Raw genomic sequence first — 19,413 nt, forward strand, 5'->3', positions numbered from 1 at the left:
AGGAAGAGACAGAGACAAGGACGGCTGTTAAAAATCAAATCTTTCAGCGAAGCAAGAAGATAAAGTGTGTATGAGATATAAATATGTTACGCTTACCTTCTCAGAGTGCTGAAACTGCCTCCAGAAACTCTCATACATCCTCTTGGTGGTCTTCTCTGGGCTACACACCATAGTCTTGATGTAGACTTTAAAGCTGCGGTCCAGCAACTCATTGATCTCGCCGTAATCATAATCATCATACCTGGGGACAAAAATCAAAAATGTTAGCATGCCCTGAAAGTGAAGCAGTCCTAATAAGCACACCGTGACTACTGGAGACTGACCTGATCCCAAACATGCAGTGGATGTAGTTCCAGATGGCTCGGCGGAGCATGGAGGTGTCTACACCCTGGTGTGTGGCCATCGTGTTATAGGTGAGATTGTACGCAATCTGGAATTTCTCGTCGAGCAGCTGGCCGACGTCTGGGTACAGCCGGTTCACCAGGGAGAAGCCGTGGTCCTCCCAGCTGTAGTCCTGACAACCGCATGGAGCGTCACGATCAGTCCACCTTCCATCTCATTAAACTAACACAATCTGACTGAAAGAAGTGTTTGCAGGGTGACATTTTGTCCCTCCTTGATTTACCTGCACTCTGAAGGTGGGCACGTGCTCTCCTCGCCTGGAGAAGTCTTGGTAGCCGTAACTGGGGTCCTCAAAGTGCCTTGAGACGTCCCTGGACGGCACACACTCCTCGTCTTCTGTGGGCAAATCACAAGCACAAACGTAGAGTCATCAAGCCCAGGTCATTTTCACTGAATTTTCCACAGAACCCTTAAGATTGCGTAAGGGGTTGCATCATCGCATTATCGAGTTCATTCATTAGAGCCCAGTGTCCTACTCTCAGCACTTCTCTAGTCGCAGTTCCAGTCGAAATGTCATTATTTTTTATGTTTTTACACTAGTAGCTATAATAAGTAAATAATTACTACGGCATCTGTAATAACCCTGTGATAACCAGTAATTAAATCCACCTGGATGCCCAATTTGAAGAGAGAGAAATAATCCTCCTTCCCACTCGTATGAGCACATATAATAAATGTCAGCACGTACCTGCTGTTACCACGAGCATGCTCTCCGTCTTCTCCCGCTCGAAACGCGTGGCCATCTCCTCCTGACTGGCTTCCTCTTCATCGCGACACTCCTGCAGCTGCTTCATCCTCTCCATCAGCACTTCGACCTCGCCTGACTCCTCCATCTCCTTTCGACACACACACACACAGGGATATTGATCCGTGTTTACACTGACACACGGGCTAAGGACAGAGTTACTGTTACAGCCGCTAAAAAAAAGAGACTTGTGCCAGATTAGGCGTGATCTTCTGGCTCTTACCTGCTGGTTTCCCACCATGTCGTCCAAAGCACCGTTGCCGTTGGCGATGTCGCACATGCAGTATCCGCTGAGCGATGGGGGTCTGAAAGTGTGTCCTCCTTCAGCGTGAATGTCTGGCGTGATCCCACAGCCGAAGGTGAACGAGGCCAAAGAGTGGTAGTGTGTGAGCAGCACGACGGCATGGATCAGCTCGGCTAGAGACCAACTGTGCTCCTCGGCCTTCAGTAGATTCTGTTAAATCAGCAGCAGTGATTAAGGATTAATTCAACAAGTGTTATCTTGTTTATGAAGCATGTTTATGAATGATTTTTTTACTTGTTCGGTGACCTTAACCGAGTAATACCAGGCATATCAGCTTATGATAAAATACTAAACCACTAAAAAGGCTATAGTTTTATGTTTATGATTACAAATGATAACGAAATCAACTGATTTAGTGTTTCTCTCTTTAAACACAGGACTAAATGAATCATTTGAAATCCTATAAAAGTTATCTAAATGAATGTTTTATGCAATCGCTTTATGCAATACGGGATTGTGACATAATATGATGTAACTGCTGATACAATGACCTTCAGTGCACCGAACCGCAGTGACCGAAATCTCACCGCTGTTGCGTCATACCTCGATGTGCGTTTTGGTGAGCAACCACGGCCGGTGAGCCAGGATCTTGTTGAGTTCTCCCAGGGCGCGCAGCTTCTGCGGGGCTCCATCTAGTCCGTTCAGCCACTTGGGGTCCCCCCCAACCTGCAGGAAGTCATTCACATGCAGATTGACCAAGTACGAGCACTGGTGCCTGGCAGCGGCCTGAAAGAGATCAAGACAACAAGCACAAGAAGACTTTTAGAAGATGTTTAACAGCTGCTCTTTTTTTTTTCTCACATCCATCACGCTTCAGGATTAAGAATGCCATGTCTGATGTCCACCTTACCATGATGCCAATGTAGTGCCTGTAGTGGCGAGACAAGGGTCCGTCCATCTGAAGCAGGTAATGCTGCGTCCTCAGGAAGCAGTCCAGATAGTGAGGATGGAAGCCCATCACCAGGCAGATGTTATCAAGCCGGCCGAGCGAAAAGGCGTCCTCGAATATCGACTGCGTTCTGGTGTCCACTTTGCTGACTTGAAGGATCTGGGATGGGGGGAAAAAAATCTGAGATGTCGCACTGTTGCTGGTATGAGAACGGTCTTGAGAATATGATCATTTCGTTAATGAAATCGAATGAAAAGCAAGGTGGTGGCAGCGGAACACGTCTAACCTCTTTCTCTGGGATGAATCTGCTTGGTCCGTTTCCCAGTGGCCTGGGGATTCGCACTCCCATGTCCTGCGCGAAGGAAAAAAAAAAAAAAGAAAAGAGGCAATGAGACATTTTGAAAATGATGAAGTTGTGAAGCTCTAAAGGAAAAGCACGCTCTGTCTGATCTGCCGTAACCTTGAACAGTCCTGAATAACAGCTATTATGAGGAAATAGAAGAGCTGGGAAATAGATGGGCATGATTAAAAAAAAAAAAAAAAAGGGAAAGAAAAGAAAAAAAACATACAGGATATTAAAGAGATCTTTGTGACTCTGTGGTAATGAACAGTGGGTTAAGTAATATCACGTATCACCAAGCAATGTGAATGATGTCCTGAGGCTAGTGAGTTTAAAAAAAAAAAAAAAAAAAAAAAAAAAAAAAAAAAACAATGTCGCTTTTTTTCCTTTTAGTGTTACAGCACTATTCTGGCTGATGTTCTGGCGCGCGGCTGCCTGAATGAATGAATGAATGACCCTTCATTATCATTTATCACATCATAAAGCAGGACGAAGTCCTTTTTCAGTGATTTGCAATAAGGAAGAGAAGAAACAAGGCGAGACAGAGAGAGACAGAGAGAGAGAAGAGCTGCAGTGCAGAGCCCTGTTCGCGAAAAACAACCGGAGCCGCGTAACACAAACAGGACAAAAACTACGCTCACGAGCGAGCTGGCTTCTTTCGCTTACCTTCTTGCTGAGCCTCTCGCAGTGTGTGCAGATTTTAAACAAGGCTGTCACTGTCACACAAGTGTTTTTCACCGCCTCATTATCAGCCGACGCGTGTCTCATCTTCTTTCTGTTCGTGCTTGAGTTTTTAGCTCCGTCTTTTTGTTCCTTGAGGCATTGAATCTTTTTTTTTTTTTTTTTTTTTTTTTTGCCTTGCCTAGCCAGCTGTTGGAGCTCCAGAGCAGAATTAGCCGCTCTCCCCTGGCCCTGTCGAGCTAAATAAGAAGGCGGTGTTTGACTGACGCAGCGCTCAGCCAATCAGCGCACGAAAACAACATCCCCTCATCCAATCACTGGCCGCTGGGCGGGGCTTATAGGGAAGGGAGAGGAGGAGGAGGGAGGGGAGGAAAAAAACACACACACACACACACACGAGCTGACCAAAGAGCCTGACATGATCAAAACGCCATCAATCTTTTGTGCATGCCAGAAAGATTAAGATCTCTTTCTATTTCAGATTAGATTCAGTGTATTATTCTTGGGCAAAGTTCTAGCACGAACCATTGCATTTATTTGTTATCAAGAAGTTATCTGAAACACAGCACATTTAAAAAAAAAAAAAAAAAAAGGAATCTTCTTGTTGTTTTTTTTTTAAATCATCAGTGTGATAGTGATAGTGCAGAGACTAAGTGCAGAAAAAGAATGCACTGTAAATGCTGTAAATGCACTCATTCTTTTTTTTTTTTTTTGGAGCGTTTGTTCAGGCAGCCGGAGGAGAAGAGTAAATAACAGTAAAGGTAGTGCAATGCTGAGCGACGTGATGTCATACCTACAGCACAACAGAACAACAAGCCCAGATCAATTCTTGCCTTCCGCTTTGTAGCACCCCGAGATAAGGTGGATCGATGTTATTGGATTCTTTTCTGGAAAGAATTCACCCCAGGAGGTCAGTTTCTTTGAATGCACCTATTGATACCGATCCATCAACCTTTCCTGAGGGAAAAAAATATGGACTTTATCCTTTACGTCTTCCTCTCCCAAGCTGACAATTTCAATCTTATCTGGAGCACACAAACATCTTTTCCAAGTAGCCAGCTTTGTGAATTGAGGTACTCAGAAGACTTTGTTATAGTCTATACCACCAAATCTCCAATCTGGTGCTGGCGATGCGTCTCGAAAAAACGACAATGTCCTTCGTTAGACAGGAAGATCACGAACTACGACTCAAGGCACGATCTCAAACTGACATGCTGCCATGCATCGCATGAGTTTTCCCCGTTTTTCAATACTTGGGGTAATACGTGGGATTAAGCGGGTGGAGGTGTGGTAGGGGCGGCATGAAAAACAACAACAACAACCAGGTTAAATGCATGAAGCGTGATTGAGATGATAGGCAACACACACTGTCACACTGTCACAGTGCAAGCTCGAGTGATGGAGAGTCTATTCAGCATGTTCATTGTGTCAATCCCCCCCACTCCGCTTCGAGGGTAAGAGAGGGGTGTAAACACACCCGAGCCAGAGTCAGCACTCTTTGACGAGGGGGTGGAGGAGGGAAACAAACCTCGCTGAGCCCTATGGCTCAGCAAACTCACACAAGATACTGGTCAGCGTTTGCCTGAACCGGTCGCAATATCCCAGCCAAAACGATTATGTGTGTGTGTGTGTGTGGATAAACTTTAAACTTTTATTAGGTGAAATCTTTGTTTGGCCTGTGGGGGGAAAGCTTCAATAGACAGCTTCATGGAATTTAAAGGCACTTTCTTCCCCTCTAAATGCAAATGAAGAGATAAATAGCTCGTAGAAAGCTAGAATATAAAGGTCACTGTTTCGGTGATTACATTTTAACCGTATGACGTACTTATCAGACATGCTTAAGTAAATCAAAGCTAGGTGTGAGATCTACTTCGAATAAAAGAAAAGAAAAAACAGAATGATCTCGTCATTCCCCACACGCCTCGTGTCACTACAAGAATGACGCGGTTAGGTTTTATGCATCCTTGATTCACAGCTTAATACAAAATGCTTTCAAGTGTATAGATTATTATTTTTAGTGTATGCACTTCCAATGTGAATCACAGCCTAAGTAAGTGTGTCTTTTTTTTTTTTTTTTTAAACAAGTCTCATACGCGTGTTTGCAGATACGGCGCACTTTTGCAACTCTCGTCTCTGTTTTCTTTCTCATGCTGAACAAGCAGACATGCTTTAAAAACCACAGGCTGTCGGATGTTCAACAAGTGGCTGAAAAAGTTGCCTGGCGCAGCCCTGCTCAGAACCAGTTCCAACCTGACCTATCACAGCGCTGGGTGAAGACGGAGGGAGAGGTTCAAAAAAATAGAAACGCCACAATGACATAAGCCTAGCAACAGGAGTCAGCCAATCACAAGCCAGAACAACAGTTTCAGGGTCCAATCTCTTTTTTTTTGCCTCTCACTCCCCCACTCTAAGTTCCTCTAACAGGAAAAAAAGTCAAACTCCAATCTGCAGCTGTGTGCACAGTCTCCATGAAGGAGTGCTAGGCTTTTAAGAGCAAACGTTCCTGCTGCTTATTCTACAGCTTATTGTGCTTTGAGGGACTGTTGAGATGTCAACACAAGTGCTGATGAACTTTAGACTATATGGTGTGATAATGCTGAATATGAAAAAAGAAATAAAAAGAGGAAGAGGGAAATGACCTTCTAGTCAAATATGTAAAGTCTTCGGTACATTGAATATTGCTCGCTCCTGTGGCTCGAATGTGTGGCTGGAAATTTTTAAAGTAAACCTAAGAAATGTCAATGTATTGTCACATTGAGTGGATCTCTCTCTCTCTCTCTCTCTCTCTCTCTCTCTCTCACACACACACTCTCTTTTATTCTTTTAAGTCCAAAGTGCAAGAATGGCCAATTCAGTGCTTTTTTCCCCTCCGCTCTCTCTCTCTCTCTCATACACACACACACACACACACTTTCGTCTGTAGCCATAATCACTGATAATCACAGTTAGTATTACACAATTTCACTGTCCCAACTGTGGACCTACTTCTATGTGTGTCAGCTAAAACAAAAACAAAGTTTATGAGTTTAACAAAGTATAATTTTAAGCGTTGTTAAACTAAACACATCTCCACAATGAATGTGTTCCACAAAGTGTTAGGTCTGTAGCAATAAACTAATATTTCACTGACCATCACTATTACGCATATCCAGTGATGAAAGGTTTGGTTGTGCTTTGGTTCGCTTCAGAGACCCACACACACACACACACACACACACACACACACACACACTCAGCGCTCATATCCTCAGCAACTCTTTCTAGCACTTTTTGCTTGTCCTCACTCTCCTCCCTTCCTCACTTTCCTCTCCATCCCCGCTTTTTAATCCCTCCGCCCACCCTTTCCAGTGTTACTTGGCTACAGCACTCGAGTTCTGACAACTGGGCTGATTGAAGCAAGCCGTCCTTGCATCTGTCTTCCTGAGAGGTGCGGTCTCACACACACACACACACACACACACACACACACACACACACACACACACACACACACACACAAAGGAAACAACATTCCCAAGACTGTAGAGCATGCTAGCTCACATCATTACAACTGCACAAAAGTTTACAGGTTGAAACTAACGCAGTAAATCTACTAGCTTAATGTAATTACGGGGGATTTATTGTTGTTCTGGTTTGTGCGACCAAGACAAAAATCTAGTTTCACGCAGTTACAGTTCAGATTTCAAAAAAAAAAAAAAAAAAAGGAGAAAGAAATGATGAGAATCTCATGCTGATGAACTCTAATTCAAGAACTGTATACACTGTAAGCCTACGGTGAGATTAACCTGAAGATGGTTTTGGGTTTGTTGTTCTTGGAATGAAGAAAGAGGTTTTTTTTTATCCTGTTACATTTCCAAGTTATATCATTGTTCATTCATTCATTCATTCATTCTCTTTCTCTTCATGCTTTTCGCTTGGCTGCATGGTTGTGTGCGGTTGGAGGAAAACCTGAGAACCCGGAGAAACACACACACACACACACACACACACACACACACACACACGAACACGGGAAGATATGAAACATGAAATTCCACCCAGACTGTAGCCCTGCGGTGGCCTACAGAATGGTTTTTCATTGAAAATGTAAAATATTAAATACATGAAGAGGAAGAAAGTTTTGAAATCTGAAATCTAGTCGTCAAAAAGCAGATGAAACTGGGTTGGCTTTACACGTGTTGCAGTTTAAGATCAGAAACACTTTAGTGCTGGAATGCTTGCTTTTAAAACGCTTCATAGTTTCACCAGAAATGTGTGAAATTTACCATCTTGTCAAAATGAAATGATTTTACGTTTTGGTTTTTTTTTCATCCCTGGTAGAAAGTTGGACGAATCCCGCGAGCCGCATGAATGCCAGTGGAATAGGTGGAGGCGTGCGGAGCGCTCTGCATTTGAGGAAGCCAGAGTTCCCGTGGATGTTATTTTAAAAGGCAGAACTCACAGCTGTCGCAATACATGCCGAGCACAGCACATACACACACACACACACACACACACACAATACAGCATCCAGTAATATGGGAGAAAGCAAAGCAAACGCCTTCCTCTGCTATCTTTAGTATTCAAAACATTAGACAACTAATCACCATCCCAGTGCTAAAATCCTGACAGCATGGGATTATTCAACACACTGTGTAAAGATCTGTCTTATGAGAATAACCTCTCTAACATGCATGTGCAATATGGAATACTAGAACTGTAGAGAATGTGATCAGTACTAGGTGTCGATCATGATCACGATTATCTCAATAGACACTCTGAAACAAAAGGCACAAAGGGCCAAGTGAGCAGGAAAGAAGTCTGAGAAGACGTAAGCACGTGGCTCATTTGGATTGGTACTTTGGTAGCAATAATGTCAGCTTTATAACGTATAGCTCCTGCCAACTCGAAATGGCCAGAAACGACAGGAAAAAAAAAAAAATCAGAGAATTCTTAACTGGGAAAAAAAAACAATACAACGTTTTGCAGTCGGTGGTAAAGACGCTGTAGCTAACATTACGAAGCTATTTATGAAAATGAGTCGATGGAGCCTTTATATATATATTTCACTGAATGAGTAGCTGGGACGAGGCTACACCGTACTCAGAAAAATGAGTTGGTTGGTGTAGTGAAGCTGTTTACACTGAAACAGTGTTCATAAAGGACAAGTTGGAGAAGAGTTCAGCTTCAACAAAGTTCAGAAGCCTCCATTCATACATTCAAATAAATTGTTAGACAGACAGCTAAGATCCTGCTAGTGTTCCAAAAAAACGGTGAAAACTTTAAAAAGTTTGAATCATTCCGCTCCAGGAGCAGTTCTGACAAACTCTTAAGCGGTTCTTTCTCCCTTATCAGTCTGGCTTACTCTTGTCTTTACAATGCTACAGATACGACAACCTGTAACCTGCTGAGCTCTGCAAATCTGCAGCGTGGCACCGGCTCAGCAGACTGAGCAACACTAATTGCTCTTCGTTACTCTGCCCTTTGTGATAAGAATCCAGGAGGATAACAGCCTTTTGCTCCCTTCATGCCTCTAGCAGTCAACAACAAGGCCATAATTACGTACATCTCATGACCAGCCCTAAGTGACTTACTTCTCTAAGAGATTATCCACTTTATTCCCAAAATATTCAAAGCCAAAATATTAATTTATTTCAAAAATATTTGATACTCCTTTTTTTTTTTTTTATTCATGTTGCAGGGGTTTTTGTTTCTGCTTTTGTATGCAGTCTTTATCTAATCATAAAATGTAGGCTAATCATATTACTGTTAACGTAGGTAGCTATGAGGGGAACTATACAGTGTATCGTATCCTTTTATTCGATACGAGACCCTCGATTCGATACGTGTGTGTGTATTTATTAACACATTCAACACACTGCATAATCATGTAGGCTCTTTGTTATAAAATTAACATTAATATTTAATCGTAAGCAAGCCCACACTCCCTCTTCTGGAAAACTACTTCCATTTTACTTCCTCTTCAGAGGTCACAGGGGATGTGTTGTATCTAGACACCACTGTATCGTATCGAAATTGGAATTTGGTGTATCGTAGTAGCTAAATTGTAGCTGCTGGAATCGAGCTGCTGCTGAACACTCAAATCAAATCATTCTGCCATGTTGGACAAAATAGCACAGCTGTTTTCTGGAGAAAAAGACGTTTAAGGTGTACTTTTAAACCCACCTGTCTGTGGAACATGTGTCAAAAGGTGTAAGATTTCCAGAGAAAATCCAAAAGTTGCTCACTAATGCGACTGCTTTTACATTTTGGTATTTATGTTAGCAACAGATCTGGTTTAATACTTGTGGCACAAAATGACCTCCGTACTCATCAGTCTGTGTCAACCCTTGTCAGATTCCGCAAGCTTGTCCAATTATCATGACAAGTCAAAGAGCGCAGGCACGGTGATGTCACTGACCTGCTTTTATAGGAGTTGGAGAGACGCCATCAGTTCGGGTGAATCATCTGGATTCAGAGACGACTGATAGGCTTAACTAGCAGACGTGTGAGAAATAAACAAACATGTCAATTACCTGGCTAAAATAAAGTGTTATCACTAACCTGACATAAAAATTACACTCAAAAATAATCCTCCTTTTAGACTACTAATGTAAGCTGTCGTTCTGGAAAAACTTTACAAAACACACTGTCATGTCCATACACACGTTAAAACACACACTCCAAGGTTTATTATGAGACACACAATGACTCCGTGTGTCTGTGGTGCCTAAGAGAGGACAACATTTCCACGAAAACTGCACCTCTAAGAACCTGCATATCTATATTTACATATGCTAATATTTATGTTACTTGGCTGAACTGTGGTATTACTGTTTACGGCATGTGTTTAAACAAAAAAAAAGTACTTTTAAGCGTGTGCGTTTGACTAAGTGAGTCCCTCAGGACAGCAAAAAGGCGCAGACAAATTTTACGGCACTTGTGTGTCGCAGAGAAACTGTTCCATGCTAGTTACGCTTTAGGAGCCAGACTAGCAGCCCTCCAGATATACTCACCACTGTAAGCGTGTTTGTCTAGCAGTTAATTAATAACAGACCCGTAAAGTGGAAGAGCGGGAAAGTGAGCGAGACAGAAGAAAAGACATACACTATACTTTCCACGTTTCACGTTTCCACGTATCATTTATTTGTTTATATTTCCTTTTTATTTCTCTAGCAGTACCTCTAAAAGTAGATCTGTGAGTAGATTTTACTTTACAGTCCCGCTCTGTACCACATGTCAAGTGTCACCTTTAGCAAAAGATTTATCGCAACTGGATTGAAAATGCAGGGTGGCAGAGTTCATCTGTCTGACGCTGCCGACACGCCGAGTGGGTCAGTCCATCTATGTGGTTATGTGGCGATTTGCGTTTTCCTTCAGAGCCACTCGTGCCAGAGAGACAGCAGCAGTTTAAGCAGAAGAGATACCGAAACTAGGAAAAAAAAAATGAGCTCATGTGATTGAGTTGAGAACATTTTTCTTGACTATTATTATTTTCATTCGTACTATCATTATAATTAATATTAATAATAATAATAAAGTGACATCTTATACTACTTGAAAGTAGGTTAGTAGTGAATTTTACTGTTTTGGTCCATAAACAAGAAAAGCACAGACTCAAATCATTTTCCAGAAAAGTGTAATCGTATCACAATATATATATATTATATTATATATAACAATATTTAATTATATCGTATCATTACTATATTGCAGTACTTTTTTTTTTGCATATTTATACTTGAGTATCGTTGAAATTGAATACTCTTAAATAATTAAAAACGTTTTACTCCTGACATTTTTATTTAGACCTTCAAAATACTCGTTTACAAATCTCAAACATCTCCTGTTCTCTCATCCAGCCAATGACTGTACTCTAAATCGAATTAGCATCCAATCGTTTTAGTTTAGCATCCATCAGCGTCAACCGTTCTGATCTTCTCATACCTGATATTTTACTTAGAGTAGTGTTAGTCGAAGATGTAACCAGCAGTCTTACAGAGATTGAACAAGATAGTGGAAATATTCATTCAAATAATAATGTGATTCCTGGTGTGTGTTAAAATTCTAGAGGCGGCATTCTGAACATCACTTCAAAACTTACCAACGTGATAGTAAGCTGTTAAAGCTGTGTGTCATCAGTGTATAGATGGAAGCATATGGTCTATCTGACCATTATTCTGGCAACTTGGAGCAAATGAAGCCTGAACAACAGCAGGCCCAGAACCGAGCCTTGAGGAACACCAAGTAGAAATAAATAACATGTTAAGGTGTTAGTCTCTAATATAACATAGCATTCTTGGCCAGTTAGATAAGATTTAACCAACCAGCTGTGGTCTGTTTCAGTGCTAATGATGTTGCTGGATACTATATTTTGTTTGTTAACAAAAGCTAATCAACAGGATTTTAACTGAAAGTGCTAACTGGTTTATAGACTTGGTTTGGATATTGGCTCTGCATGTCTGATTGATGAGCCGTGCTTTTCAGACAAAACCACTGAATTTTATCAGACATGAAGGAAGCAAGGTGTGTGCTGGGGTTAATTATAGCAAACAGAGCGACTCATCACACCTATTACATCACACTGATGAAAGTAGTAGCAATTTCTCTGGAGGTCACTGGATGATGTTTTGATAGGCACAAGTCGTGAAATAGCACTTGAAAATTAGGTGTCTCTCATTTGTCTCTAGGTGTTCTGCATTTCTCTCTCGTGTGAACTACAAGGGCGATACACAGAGAGATTGTTTTAATGGAAGCGTGTGCATCAAACTTTCATTTAATGGCTGCCTGTGTACCCAGACACAGCCGAGGGTGCCAATACTTTAAGCTTTGTAATAGAGAGATATTTGGAATTGTGCGATTCTCACCAGACGATGTTAAATAACACCATGTGCATCTGTGACTGAATATTAAATGTCTTTCTCCTAACTATTTGTTGCGTTTACTTAGAATACGGGATAGAAATTCATAATCTAGTTAAACAGAGATAAGAAAATAGCACTGTGGGTAAAAATGTAACACTGAATCTGAAACATTACGCTGTGACCTTGCCTCCTAAACTAGCTATAAAACGACTTTTATAAAGAGGATGAAACTTCAGCAGACAGTCACTGCTAGCTTCCTATGAGAGGATCTATTTTTTTTCCCTGGTAGAGACCTGAGTCGACCCAGAGACGTTAATCAGGACGTCTGTTTGACCGCTTCTTTGACGAGTTAGTTTTGAGTATCTTCAAATTCTTTCACGGCAGTCTCTTTTCAATTGTACAGCAGCAGGAACTGGAATTTCAGTGTAAAGCTCGAGTGCTCGCTAAACGAATCGCAGGCTTTAACAGATCGCAGTGGTTAAGACGTTGGAATACTGATTGGGAGGTCGTGAGTTCAAATCCCAGCACTGCTCAGATACAAGTGTTGGGCCCTTGAGCAACTGCTCAGTTGTGTGAACGAGATAAACGTAAGATGCTCTGGATACGCCAAAACGTAGGGGTGTGCACAATACATGATGATGAGAGAGCTTAATCTAGCTGTGCTATTAACTGTCAATCATTTCGGATTTATATGTCGATTGGCTCATCTGCCGTCGCTCTTTTGACGGATTTTGTATTCTGTTGTTGAAATGCAGAGCTCCTATGTGTAAAGATCTGAAACAGTCATTTAAATATTTATTTTTTTGAATACCTTTGCCCTAGACAGATCCCTGCCAAATTGTGCCTGATCCATTAAATCCGGCTTTCTCATGAAAATATAATACTGTATGACTTTGTAACTTTGCCTGTGGTGATTCTTCTTTTTGCATGATGTTGTATGAAAAAAAAAAAGAAAGATATGAGAGAAAAAAATGAAAGAAGCATTGGTGGGTCGTCTGTTCTGCAAAGAGACCTGGAGGCATAGTGGAAAGAAACATAGCATCATGTTGTGTTTTAATTTTTCCACAAATAGACAGATGATAAACTGGGTTCAGGGATGTGCTGCGCAGGACAGTGGAATAATTTGATTTCTTCACGGACTCTCATTAGCTGTTTCTCAGAGCTGTTCTTCCTACTTGGCGTAGAGGTGTTCACATTAAAAGAGAATATCAAACATGTCTGAAAATATAGGAACATCTGTGACAACTCAGACTGAGAAAATTCAGATTACTAAAAAAGTTACTGAAATCCATCATACTGTATGTTACCAGATTTTATTGTTGCTAGCTTGCATGCTATCAAACGAAATCAAATGCACTCTCAAGGCGTTTGCGTAGAATATGTTTTGGGTCTTTTAATTCACGTATACACAATTTGTTTAAACATATGTGCATGCATCATGCATCGTGCTGGCCTCGGTCCATACCGAGAACCGTGAATTATTTCAACGAGAATTTATTATATGTAACACTGCTTTGTGTTTTTTTTTTAACTTAACTTAATTCTAGTCTCAGCACAGCTCTTGAGGAAAAAAAAAAACAAACAAAAAAAAAAACAAAGCAATATCTATGTTTATAATGATATAAAAGGCACACACTGATTGTGAAACCCCACTTTTAGCATAAATGCGACCGCAGCGAAAAAAAATAACAAACCTGAGCAAGAACACGTGTCATGTTCTCAACTCATGTTTGTGTAATTTATCGCTATAACCAGAACCCTCTTTCATTGTCAAAGGTTTAAAAAACTAACCCCCGGATATCAGTTTGTACTACTGCTAACTCAGCGCAATATCGCACTGCTAAGGTGCTAATGTGTGCGAGTAAAGTAAAAAAAATTTTTTAAAAAACAGAAAAGAATGATAGTTACTAATCAGAGGAGGTAACTAAAGGTTAAGGTTATTTATGAAAACAAAATAAGGAAGCACACCGAATATCCCTCCCTCTCTTTCTCTCCTATCCATCTATCCTTGTCAGTGTAAAAAAGACAAGAAGAGAAACAGGTTCTGCAGGCTTCCCGCTTCCGAACTGAATAACATGTTACAAAACAGGCAGGAGAAAAAAAAATAATGCCTTTAACAGAAAGGCAAACTGTGTTTAGTCATAACGGCATGAGAAGGATGGACAGAATAATATCAGATAGAGATCTCTCTGATGGTTTAAAGTGACACCACACTCTCGTTTGGCATTATTAGAAACGATTAAAACAAAGATGTTTAGAGTTATTTATTACCCTGTGATTATAGACCAACACACACACACACACACACACACACACACGTATTAATATCTGTTGACTTGTGTATTGCTGTAGCTAAACAAGGCAACATCTACACCTTAACACACGTTTTTCAATAGATAGATAGATAGATAGATTATATACTGTATAATAATAACATGTTAAAGATGTTCTTGTAATATTCTTAATATTTTCTCATTTTGTTGGATCATGTGAAAGCCTTTCAGTTTTAAAACATACAGAAACTGTCGAGACGTATACAGCAAACGATAAAACACTGAGCGATTTGTTAGACAGCGACAGTTCAACGGTCCAGATTTGAGGTTAAAGGTAAAATACAGTCTATTGTGCAGTCCTCCTTCTCACTGGATAGCTGTACCTGAACTCACAGTGTGTTTTATAACCTTTGTTTCATGGGTCAAGGTCTTGTACTGTCTAAAGTTGAGACTGTCCTCTGGGACTGGGAGAGGAAACACTCAGACAATGAAGCCCCTGAACTCTCTCTCTCTCTCACACACACACACACACACACACACACACACACACAGAGACACACACAGACACACACACATCCATTTAGCCACAACCTGTCCAGTCACAATGAAGCCCCTGAACTCTCTCTCTCTCATTCTCACACACACAGTCACACACACTCACACACACACAGACACACACACAGACACACACACAGACACACACACACAGACACACACACAGACACACACACAGACACACACACACAGACACACACACAGACACACACACAGACACACACACATCCATTTAGCCACAACCTGTCCAGTCACAATGAAGCCCCTGAAATCTCTCTCTCATTCTCACACACACACACAGACACACACAGACACAGTCTCACACACATACACAGTCTCACACACACACACACACACACACACAGTCTCACACACAGTCTCACACACAGTCTCACACACAGTCTCACACACACACATCCATTTAGCCACAACCTGTCCAGTCACAATGAAACCCCTGAACTCTCTCTCTCTCATTCTCACACACACACACACAGTCACACACACTCACACACACACACAGTCACACACACACACCCATTTAGCCACAACCTGTCCAGTCACAATGAAGCCATGCTCACACATTCACACACCCACAACCCACACAATAAACACACACACTGACCACGAGCTGAAAACACAGTAGAGGGCGGCCATCCAGGCTGGACAACTGGAGCAACAGATGGTCATCTACCCTTCAGCCTAGTCAGACTGTCTCGGGAGGTTTTTGTTGAATAAAGCCTAGTGCACGCTACATGATTTTAGCCCCGAATTCCCAGTCAGCAACAAATTTTGGAGCTCAGTGACTACCCGTGTAGTGTGAAAGGTTCAGAGACCGATTTTATTCCACAGCCTGTGAGATATTTTCAAGCATGTTTCATTTTCTCGGCGAAGAATCTTGAAGAATGAGTACTTCTACGACAAGTACGAAGATCAGCTCTGAGAAACAGCCAATGAGAATCCAAGGGAAATCAATTTCATCTGCTCTTATCGGATCTCTGATCTGCGCAGCAGATCCCTGAATCCAGTTAATAGTGTGGGAGCACGAGGGCAGAATATAAGCACGATAACAATGCTTCAATAAAAAACTGTCAAGTCATACCCAAATGTTTAATAATAAATACAAACACGACATGATTCCTGGTAACGAAGCTACATTTCTTTTCACCACACCTCCAGTTCTCTTTGCAGAACAGACAATCCTCTTTACCTGTGTCTCCCAAATCAATATTTCCTCTTTTTCTATTTTTTTTCTCTATTTTCTTGTTTACAGACAAAATAGTGACAAATTAATTTATTTAGTGACACATTTATTTTCATGAGAAAGCAGGATTTGGGGATCAGGTGCCCTTCAACACGGATCTGTCCAGATAAAACTCCATTACGTCCACCGAACAAGTCGTGCAGTGAGAAAGGGTGAGCAATTCTGAGCCGTTGTATAGTTCGCACTCGTCTTAACTCAGCACGGGTAGGACTTTTTAAAATCACTAACCTAGGATATACTGCAGGCAGGAGAAAATTAACAAGCCTCCTCAAAAACACTCCGTTTGAACTTAATCTAATAAAGTTGCTCATAAAGACATACAACACATCAAAACTGCACTGCTCTAAGCCTTAAGCAAGTGTATTATTAAACTATTTCTGTGAGAACAATAAAGCACAGAGTGCAATGACCCACTGAAGAGAAGGCAGTAAAAGTGAAAAACTAGAAAAGTTTCATTTCCTGTTGACAAGCTGAAGGCTTAAGAGTGTTAAAGTAAGGCTTTGGAGTATGTGTTCTCAACTAAAGTCAGACAAATAGGGTTTATACCTCATACCTCTGTCACACACACACACACACACTCACAAACACACACACACACACCCAAACACACACCCCGTATATGCGACCTCATTTCAGTTAAAGGATTTCTCTAAATGATTACTAGTCTGAGAAGCAGAAATATAACATCACTAAAAACACACGCTTGCATTCACACCCAGAATGAATGGAGGCGTGTGTATCCTTTAATTATGAGCTTCCTCGTGAAAAACATGTTTTTTTTTTGTTTTTTACAGGAAGGTTTCGAAAGGTTTGTGGTGCTTTTTTTTTTTTTTTTTTCCTCCCAAGACAGAATGTAAAAGTTACACACTGTTCCTCCATGTTACTGTAGCAGCCCGGTTTTTTCCCTCTCTACTCTTTTCTCCCTCTTTCTAAGAAAATGGGATAGTGCGCATTTTTTCTCTCTGTCCTTGCTTGCTCTTTCCAGACATGTCTATCCACGGCACATTTTTTCTATTTGTGTGCAGGCAAGAATATTTAGCAGCTTTGAGGTAAACTGTATACATGTTTATATATATATATATATATATAACATGCTAGTATAGCAAACATGTATGGATGTCTGTTATGGAAGTATGTGCATGTGTGTGTGTGTGTGTGTGTGTGTGTGTGTCTGTGGTGTTGTCTAGTTACCACACAATACAATCGCAGAAGGACAAGCACATAAACCCAGCGACTGGTGCATGTCAGTGTCAACCGTCATGTCAGTTTTTTTAAAAAAACAAACTCTCTCACTCAGACTCTCCGTCACACACTGTGTGTGAATAACGCACCAGAAGCTAGGCGCTGGAGGAGGGGAAACTTATAGATACTGCATAGCTTCTTCTTCCCTTTCTCTCTGTTCCTCAAGCACGCGTAAAATCTGATATATTGCAGTACAGCTGAAAGCAGTAGACACAACAGTCCTGCAAATCTATCAGCCTAAAATCTTTCTGAGTGCCAGAGAAGGACAGCACTCTTCTTTCCCTGACTTTCTGTACACCAAATATCATCCACTTTCCTCATATGACACCAGATGATAAAAATATACTGTACTATTTTCCATAAATCATATTTTCCAAGCTTTAAATACAACCACCTTATATACACACACGCATATATGTAGTACTAATACGTATACTGAGAAGTAAACAAGAAGTACATCAAATATTTGGTGCTCATTGCCTTTAAACTTGCACCAGGTTCACCATCGTGTGCTTTAATACAGAAATTAGTTTTAATATTTCACGCTGTCAGAGAACTTACCAAACTTCTTTTGCAGACTTTTGCTTCTCTTTTGCTTCTGTAAAGTTTTTATCTAAAGTTGGTCTACTTAATGTTACCTTCTTTAACAACATACAAAAACTCTGCTCTGTTATTTATACATTATTGAACATCAATTTCATACGACAGCTACCAACCAGGAAGGGTGAAGGCTAACACGTGCTTCCTCCGAGACACGTGAAGCATGGAGCGTTACACACTCAGAGAAAAGCGCTATCCGCCCTCTTCCGCATACATGAACTCGTAGACATCCATGATTATCTAGTTGGCTAGTGTCACTGCGATTGACCGAGGAGAGAGAGCACATGCCATCCCTACCACCCGGGCCAAATTTGCTCTCATGGCTCTCGGCCGTGGATGACTGTGGCATCGCTGGGGTTTGAACTCGTGATGTCCTGGTGATAGGGCGCCACTCAGGAGCCTTAAGATAAAATTTCAGTAATGTAAAGGATAACATGCAAGCGGACAACATTCACCAATCTCAGTCCTGTGAGAGGTTCCGTCTCTGGAAGACACCTGACTCAGCACATTAGTTAATTTCCACTTTTAGTAGGTGTGTTTGAGCAAGGAAACGATCAGACTGTGCTGGACTCTGCCCGTCTGGGACTGGAGTTAATGAGCCCTGTTGTACTCTGCAAGAAACTCATCTAATGCCAGTCTGCCATGAACACACCGCACTGCAAGAAAAATATATTTTTTTAAATATATGCTTATTAAGCCTATTTCTAGATATTTTTACTCATTTTAAGCTTGAAATGGTCTTATTCTATTGGCAATAATAATGATAAAAATGATTTAGTTTATTTCAAAATGTTTATTTCTAAGAAAGAAGTAAAATAGAATAAGACACTTTTAAGCTTGGAGCTTAATGGTCTTATATTTGTTATAATAAGATATCATTTTTTGCAGTGTGCCTGAGATCTGAGTGTGACTCAAACTACTTTCCGAAGTAGTCTTTGTGATCTAATCACATTCCGATATGTGTGTTTACACAATTTTTTTTATTTTTTTAAGTATTCAACCTAACGATCATGTCGCATTCACATGCATACAAGGTCTCAATGATGTCATCTGCAAGCTTTCCTCGATAACCTCATCGCTGACAGGAGGGAAAAAAAGCAAGTGGCGCTGGCTACATCTGGTGCAGGATTTACTTTTCACACAAAGCGAAACCTGCAAACAAACACACACTTGTGCGCGCCAAGTCAGATGGTGAGCTGAATGACATAATCGTGTGTGTGTGTGTGGACAAAGCACTTAACAGGGGGTCCTATTAAGAAGCAAAATCAAGTCTGCAAA

At 41.0% G+C, this 19,413-nt stretch overlaps 1 protein-coding gene across 3 annotated transcripts in view; it reads right to left on the bottom strand.

The window, feature by feature from the left end:
* Positions 1-19,413, bottom strand: part of sesn1 (sestrin 1) — a 48,032-nt gene that overhangs the window by 2,636 nt on the left and 25,983 nt on the right. Inside the window, exons 1-9 of one of the 3 annotated variants that reach the window (XM_034301912.2) lie at positions 3,347-3,551; positions 2,627-2,692; positions 2,302-2,499; positions 1,995-2,177; positions 1,371-1,601; positions 1,091-1,238; positions 626-738; positions 324-514; positions 97-241 (exon numbers count right to left, since the gene is read on the bottom strand). In XM_034301912.2, the coding sequence (XP_034157803.1) occupies positions 97-241; positions 324-514; positions 626-738; positions 1,091-1,238; positions 1,371-1,601; positions 1,995-2,177; positions 2,302-2,499; positions 2,627-2,692; positions 3,347-3,448 (1,377 nt within the window). In that variant the 5' untranslated portion in view covers positions 3,449-3,551. Of the gene's footprint in view, positions 1-96; positions 242-323; positions 515-625; positions 739-1,090; positions 1,239-1,370; positions 1,602-1,994; positions 2,178-2,301; positions 2,500-2,626; positions 2,693-3,346; positions 3,552-19,413 lie in introns of those variants that run through there. The other 2 variants (XM_026917636.3, XM_026917635.3) reach the window with 2 other exon arrangements.

The sequence above is a fragment of the Pangasianodon hypophthalmus genome, chromosome 30, assembly GCF_027358585.1.
Source record: "Pangasianodon hypophthalmus isolate fPanHyp1 chromosome 30, fPanHyp1.pri, whole genome shotgun sequence".
In the NCBI taxonomy this organism is placed as follows: domain Eukaryota; kingdom Metazoa; phylum Chordata; class Actinopteri; order Siluriformes; family Pangasiidae; genus Pangasianodon; species Pangasianodon hypophthalmus.